Source organism: Rhamphochromis longiceps, linkage group LG2 (assembly GCF_057381845.1).
Source record: "Rhamphochromis longiceps isolate RC_006_pf linkage group LG2, R_longiceps_female_GT1.1, whole genome shotgun sequence".
Taxonomy (NCBI): domain Eukaryota; kingdom Metazoa; phylum Chordata; class Actinopteri; order Cichliformes; family Cichlidae; genus Rhamphochromis; species Rhamphochromis longiceps.
The window spans coordinates 5,567,031-5,574,660 of NC_140558.1; the positions used below are offsets into that span (position 1 = coordinate 5,567,031).

Below are 7,630 nucleotides of genomic sequence, written 5' to 3' on the forward strand. Positions count from 1 at the left end.
AAACACAGTAGCTCCTGAATCATTCATGGGTCATGTAATGGAAAAATATGACACAACGAATGACAAAGAGAACCCTTTACCCAACAAACATCCATGGAATAACAAGATTTGGGGAATAGATGTAAATATGTAGCGGCATATCCTTTGGTTCACAATGTTTTCGTACATGTCATAGGAAAATATTCATAGATATATATCCAGTAAAATGCTCCTCGTCTACGCATATCATCTTCTCTATAAGTCGTCACCCACTGTGAAATATCTTAAAATCCCAGGCTAAATGTGTAAAACAAAATACGACACGTTAATATTTTGGGAATTGTGTCTCACAGACAGAGGAGATTGGAAAATGATGAAAAATGCAGTGTTAATGTTCTCTGTATAATTGGGATTGTGTTTTTCATCACACTATTATCAGTGCCAGTGTTGTTTATACTGTCACTAATAAACATAGATATACTATACCAGCGGTCCCCAACCTTTTTGGCGCCATGGACCGGTTTATGTCCAACAATATTTTCACGGACCGGCCTTTAAGGTGTCGCGGATAAAAACAACAAAATAAAACTAGTACTGGTACCGAAAAAAAGAAAATTTATTCATAACACACGTGAAAAGACCCAGGAAAACCGAGTTAACGATAAAAACGATAACAAAATAACGCTGAAAACCGATAAAAACCCTGAAAACCATACATTTCACACCTGAGCCTCAACTCTCGCGACCCGGCACCAAACGACTCACGGACCGGTACCGGTCCGAGGCCTGGGGGTTGGGGACCGCTGTACTATACTATAAAACTATATTCTTCACAAATAATCACACATGCTCTTCTCAGTGGCTTAGTTTGCTGGATCTGCTTTGTTGTTGTTATCGGTTGTTTGGTGGATCACCTAAATCCAAAAGGATTACTGCACTATATACGGTATTGCTGTTATATTTATCAAGTTTTTATACATTGTTCACATCATTTTCTTTTGTCTTTGAAGACAAAAGAAAATGAAAATACACATGATTGAACAGAAATAACATAGTCATCACATAGATAACTTTGCCTCTAACTTTCTCTAAAGCAAGTCAGTGAAATGGTTCAGTGCATAAACCTCAGCCAAAAAGAAATTGCTTTCTTGATCAGAAAGTGAAAGAATATAATTCAACTGACCAAAACCCTAAATGCAAGAGATTAGATCACCATAAAGATCTCAGCCTCAAAGAGATGAACACCACCCTGCCAACAGGAGGGCACAGAAAAGCCGGAGATCTGTCTAAATCTCTCTCTCAATTATCATAGTAAAAATGCTACAGGAGGATTCAAGGTCCTTCAATGATAAATGTGTCAGGATGGGAATAGCTCAAGTCACCACGGCCAATGAATGTGAGTTGAATTTTATGTGTGACATTGGTGTGGGAACATTCAGCAAGCGACTATCAAAGTCATGTGGGTACATTAAAGCAAGTGCGACTTCAAGTACAACACAGCCTCAGTTAAAGTGCAACAGGACAGAGTCAGACGTGGAATACCAGCTGATGTTTTTCTGTGTTCAATTTCTGGAGTGTGGGTTTTCTATTTCTGTAGTCAGACATATGTCACATTACATCATACTGAGCTATTTTCTGTGTGGCAACACAGCAGATGTTACATTTCAGAGAATCTACAAATAAACTCTCACAACATTTTTGCTATGAGGAAATTTAGCTGGAGTTTCTTTCCTGACACAAAATCCAGCCAAAAGAAAGAAACAGAAGGCAATTTTTAAAATCCTGCCTCCAGAGGCAGTGCTACACAAATACAGCTATTTATTTGTGATGCAGAAATCCCCCAGCTGACAGCATGGACACCTTTTAAATGCATGGAATTCATCACACAGAAGTATTTAAACTCTTGTGCCACATTAGATCTCTGCAATGTATGGCAGTTAACGGTGCATGACAGATACCAGCTAAGTTTTCCTATTAGCATATTCATCATTAATTACATTTAGTGACATCATATCATTACAGGCAAACATAATTTTAGCAACCAGAGGTCTAATTACCCACTGTCATTGTGCGTGGTTGTTAAGATGAATGTTAACTTCAGCCTTGAGAAATTGCTGCTGAGGTTAATAAAAATGGGCCCCAACTTTCACTGTCAACCAGAGGCGGAGGCAGACATTTGATACACCCGGGGCTCAGCCCTAAAGGGTAGTATGATGCATGTGGGGTTGGGGGGGTGTTTAGAAATGACTGAAAGAGTAATAGGCTCTGTTTTGAGTTTTGTTCAAAAAAGAATGACTTCATATAGGGAAAACTATATATCACATATGCAAGACACCTTAAACTAGTTTTTTAAGGCAGAACAAAGTCAGGGCTGTATCAAGACACGAGGACTAAACCCCAATTCAACCAAACCCAGAACTGATCCAGAATTAAAACAGGACTACAACAGTTCAAAATCAGGACTACTTGGGATTTAACCAAGACAGAGTCAGAACTAGATGATAGTAGCACTAAAAATCATCATAGACCTGCACTACACTTATTTTTTAATTCTACCAAAGTACAATATTTAGATTGAGAAAAGTTTATATAATTATTTTGCCTTGTTGTGCAAACAAGCCTGCAGAACTTAATAAATATAGAATTTGAAAAATAACAAACCTAAAAATAATTCATTGTAACATCAAATCAGACTAAATGTTTATTTTTTTTAGGTTGATAAATATAAAAAAACATATTTGTTAACTTTAAGAGTAAAGAGAGAAACTATCTGTATTTCTTAATTGACAATGGCACCAAATTGTATTCAAAATTGAGCCACACAATTCTTTTCCTGGTGTTTTGGTTGATATCTCTTGATTTTCCCATTTCAAAGAAACAGGCTCTGTGTTTTTCCTTATATGCATCCACAGCTGTGCCACCAATTTACTCACATGGACTCTACTAACCTATCAGAAACTTCTTCAGCTCAGAATGGAATCGTCTGGCGTTTTCTTATTAATTAACAATAACCTTAGTGTACATGTACTCCTAAATTTGATCAAAGTGATAAAAAAATAGACAGCTCTCTCTCTTTATTCTGAGATATAACTAATTCAAAAGATGTTTCAATATTTATTTATCCAAAACAAAACAAGTTTACTCTAAATTGATGTTGTACAGTAAAAAAAATGTTCTTGTGTTTTCCATAAAGTGTATGTAAATATCTGGTTTAAATATAATGCTGTGTATTGAAATTCCTCTTGTTTTGCATAAAAATATACTGAACAACATACAAAGCATAATATATAAAATAACATCTACCTGAGTTTTTTCTTTGAAAGAAGCTCGTTATGTCCATTCTCGTGTATCAGTGCATTACTGAAACTGAGTTATTTAGCCCTGGAGGGAAACAACTGAAAATATGAAATAAACACACATGTAAGCTAAGACTCTCTAAAGCAGGGGTAGGCGACTCCAGGCCCCGAGTGTCACGGACCCGGTTCCGGGGACTCGGGGTTCGTGAACAGTGTGGACCTTTATTGTTATTAGTGTATTGGATGTATGTTTGCTGCACTGTGTTCTTGTGTTCAATGCTGGTGTGTGTATGTGTGTGAGGCTGGAGGATGAAGGACAGCCACCTGCAGGCCTGATGGGTGTGGCCCTGCCAGCTGCTGGTCACGCCTAGCTTACCACACACCTGCTTCTGATCAGGATCGTCGGGGGAGCTACTTAACAGAGCGATGGAGCTTCCTCCGGCGCAGGATCGTTGAGTTAGACTCCATGTCAGTGTTTGTAGTGCTGGTCAGTGTATGCCTGCTGGAGTTGGTGCCATAACGGCTGTGTCTGTGTTTTTTCCTCAGGAGAGTGGAACACAGGACTGCAAGACACACGGGGTGTGTGAAGGCACAGGGGCAGAGAGCACGGGATACCAGCACTTGGGAGAAGACACGTCACGGGAGTCGAGGGAGCACTTTTGGAGATTCAATGTGTGGTGTACATTTACCTCACTGTAAATAAACCCACTGTTCATTTCATTAAGTCCAGCGTTTGGGTCCTTTCTCCAACATCCCCCACGGTCTGCCCCCCAGACCGTGACAGAACGATCCTGCCATTATGGGCCCAGCGGACTCAAGGACCGTCTCACAGGAGGAATTGCTCGCCCAGCTCTGGAAATACTGTCGGAGCATTATCCAGGCGGCAGATCCACATCAGAGACACTTACAGGTCGTATTTTTTGATTCCTTCTTATCATCAATCACCTCATCTGTGAGCTTTTTGGACATTAAGAGACTAATTTCGATTATAACCACGCTGAGGGAAAGTTCCTGTTTTGAGCTGTTTGGTTTGGGCTGTCCGGGCGAGGAGGATATGGCAACCTCCCTGGGAGCCCTTGCTGCCTATTTCTTTTTTCATAGGCTGATAGCCTCCCCGCCGTCGCTTGCAGCTCGCTTGTTGGACCCTCCATTGCGGGGGAAACGTTTCACACGCCCTCTGCACCTCACCCCATCTCCACTCACCTCTGCGGCACCTGCTGAGTCAGCAGACCAAGGACCGGCAGCTCAAAATCACACAGCTGCTCTCCTGTCCGGCCGGCTGGTGGAACCTCAGCCTGATACGCTGGCCCCGGCATCGTTACAGAAGCGACGCTTGCGCCGCCGGCGTGCCTCACCGCAGTCAGACTCTAAAACTTTCCAACAGCCGGCTGTGGTGAGTCATATGGACAATTCTTCGTCACTCACCTCTACCGTTTACTCTGGGGCTATGTTTATACGGCCAGCTGCCCAGCCGGTAGCCAAAGCGCAGCCAGCGGCCCAGCTGGTCGCCGTACCACAGCCAATCGCCCAGCTAGTAAGTCGGCCGTCACCTGCTGAATCATTCCCCGCGACATCTACCTCGCTGCCTACCGTTTCATCCCGTTCACCATCTACACCACCCGCTGCTTCACCATCTGCAGCTGTAACACCGTCGTCATCTCATCCGCATGCAGTCACCCCTCAGCCATCTTCTCCACCAGCGGCAGCCTCCATTCCACTACCCACTCCAGCAGCCCTGTCCGGAGGGGGCGACCTCACACGCGTCCAACGCCTGATGGACTGGGTAACTCACACCACCAACGCAAGGGCAAGAGTGGTGGGGTTAAATGCCATCGAGGCAATCCTGGAGGGAAGTCCCTACCTCGGCCAGCTTAAGGAAGTTTCCGCCTTCCTTCGCACCCTGCATGAAGCCCGGGGGGTAGTGCAAGCTTGGGAAACTCCAGACTTTGTCCAGCAGCAGCAGCGGCTCGGCGAGCGGGAGCTCAGCATGCCCGAGCAGGAGCACTGTGAGCCGGAGGAGCTCAGCGGGCTAATGCTGGAGGAGCTCAGCGAGCTATTGCCGGAGGAGCTCGGCGAGCCGGAGGAGCACTGTGAGCCGGAGCAGCCCAGCGAGCTAATGCCGGAGGAGCTCGGCGAGCCGGAGGAGCACTGTGAGCCGGAGCAGCCCAGCGAGCCACCCACTGAGAAGCCCGCACCGCTGCTGGCGGACCTCAACGAGCCGGAGGGACCGGCGTTGCCAGCAGAGGAGCTCAGCGAGCTTGGTGAGCCCGCGCTGCCACCGGAGGAGCTCGGAGGTCCGGAGGGATCCGCTGAGCCAGAGCTGGAGGTCTGCGTGCCGGAGGGGCCGCCACGTCCTGCAGCCCGGCCGCCACGTCCTGCAGCCCGGCCGCCACGTCGGGAATCGTGGGTGGTGCTGAGGCGGGAGCAGCAACGCCGCCGCCACCGGACCCGTGGCCGCCCGCCGGAGCAGCAACGCCGCCGCCACCGGACCCGTGGCCGCCCGCCGGAGCAGTCACACTGCCGCCACCGGACCCGTGGCCGCCCGCCGGAGCTGCAACGCCGTTGCCACCGGATCCGTGGCAGGCCGCCTGAAGCGTTCTGCTTCCATCACGGGGTTAGAGGTAGGCCACCTGAACTTTTTTGCCGCCACTGCCTAACCCGCAGTGGGTCCCGCTTGTTTTGCCGTCCTGCAGATCGGCCGCCAGAACTGTTTGCTGCCACTGGACCGGGGGATTGGACTGTTGACCTGCGTTTTTCTTTTGTTGCTTTGTGGTGGCTGTTTAGCGGAGTGGTTTTGGGGCCCTCCGTCCTGGACCCCCCGCCACCCGCCCTGGGTTGGTTGTTCTGTGGTTTTGTTTTGGGGTCGTCGGGAGTCGACCCTTAGAGGGGGGGTACTGTTCCGGGGACTCGGGGTTCGTGAACAGTGTGGACCTTTATTGTTATTAGTGTATTGGATGTATGTTTGCTGCACTGTGTTCTTGTGTTCAATGCTGGTGTGTGTGTATGTGTGTGAGGCTGGAGGATGAAGGACAGCCACCTGCAGGCCTGATGGGTGTGGCCCTGCCAGCTGCTGGTCACGCCTAGCTTACCACACACCTGCTTCTGATCAGGATCGTCGGGGGAGCTACTTAACAGAGCGATGGAGCTTCCTCCGGCGCAGGATCGTTGAGTTAGACTCCATGTCAGTGTTTGTAGTGCTGGTCAGTGTATGCCTGCTGGAGTTGGTGCCATAACGGCTGTGTCTGTGTTTTTTCCTCAGGAGAGTGGAACACAGGACTGCAAGACACACGGGGTGTGTGAAGGCACAGGGGCAGAGAGCACGGGATACCAGCACTTGGGAGAAGACACGTCACGGGAGTCGAGGGAGCACTTTTGGAGATTCAATGTGTGGTGTACATTTACCTCACTGTAAATAAACCCACTGTTCATTTCATTAAGTCCAGCGTTTGGGTCCTTTCTCCAACATCCCCCACGGTCTGCCCCCCAGACCGTGACACCGAGTGCCGGTGTCCTGCAGGTTTTAAATGTGTCCTTGATTCAAATTGCTAAATTACCTCCTCAACATGTCTTGAAGTTCTCCAGAGGACTGGTAACGAACTAATCATTTGATCCAGTTGTGTTGGCCCAGGGTAAGAGCTAAAACCTGCAGGACACCGGCACTCGAGGCCTGGAGTTGCCTATCCCTGCTCTAAAGAAACAGCATTGTTGTTGTTCGGCTTTTCATTTTGCCTTTTGTTGATTCTCTTGAAGAACGAGTAACGTAATATGGGTCAAGTGATCAGTTTGACATCAATCTTTTGTGATACATCGTCATATTTACATGATTTGTACAGTACGAATGATTTTCTTTGGTACCTGGTCGAACTTCAGTTCTCCTCTGCCTCGCTGCGTTTCTCCAACAGCGCACTTGCAGGCATCAGCTGCCCCGCCCCCTCGCTCAGTCGCTTAGTGTCTGAGCTCGGATCATACCAATATTAGGGGGGATTTACGCACAGTCGTAACAGAGTTTTCACCAAGCAAGCCAAACTGCATAATTACAAACCACATGAGATTGTTCAGTCCACTCATTGGCCAGAGGTGTCTGGGGTCAAAGCAACAAAAGTAAATGTAGAAAAAAAGTACTCTGTTCTGGACCAATGGAGATCATTTAGAATTTAAGTTCATTTTTAGGGCTAGCTGCTAGCCCGCACAGACCTTTGTACATCTATAAGCTTTCCACATTGAGAGTTGGAGAATAGCATACATAGCTACGCAATGTTCTTTTAGCTCCAAGTTGTAACGTGCAGGTGGTAGTTAGTTCGGATCACATTTATTTAAATGAACTCCTCTGGTGTTCATTTGAAACCGTACCTCCT

At 47.0% G+C, this 7,630-nt stretch overlaps 1 protein-coding gene across 1 annotated transcript; it reads left to right on the top strand.

Moving 5' to 3' along the window:
• Nucleotides 1-4,089: 4,089 nt before the first annotated feature.
• LOC146676855 (uncharacterized) lies at nucleotides 4,090-6,159 on the top strand. The gene has a single exon (XM_085380530.1). It carries the CDS (start codon nucleotides 4,330-4,332, stop codon nucleotides 6,157-6,159), a length of 1,830 nt encoding a protein of 609 aa, XP_085236656.1. The 5' UTR covers nucleotides 4,090-4,329.
• Nucleotides 6,160-7,630: the final 1,471 nt, after the last annotated feature.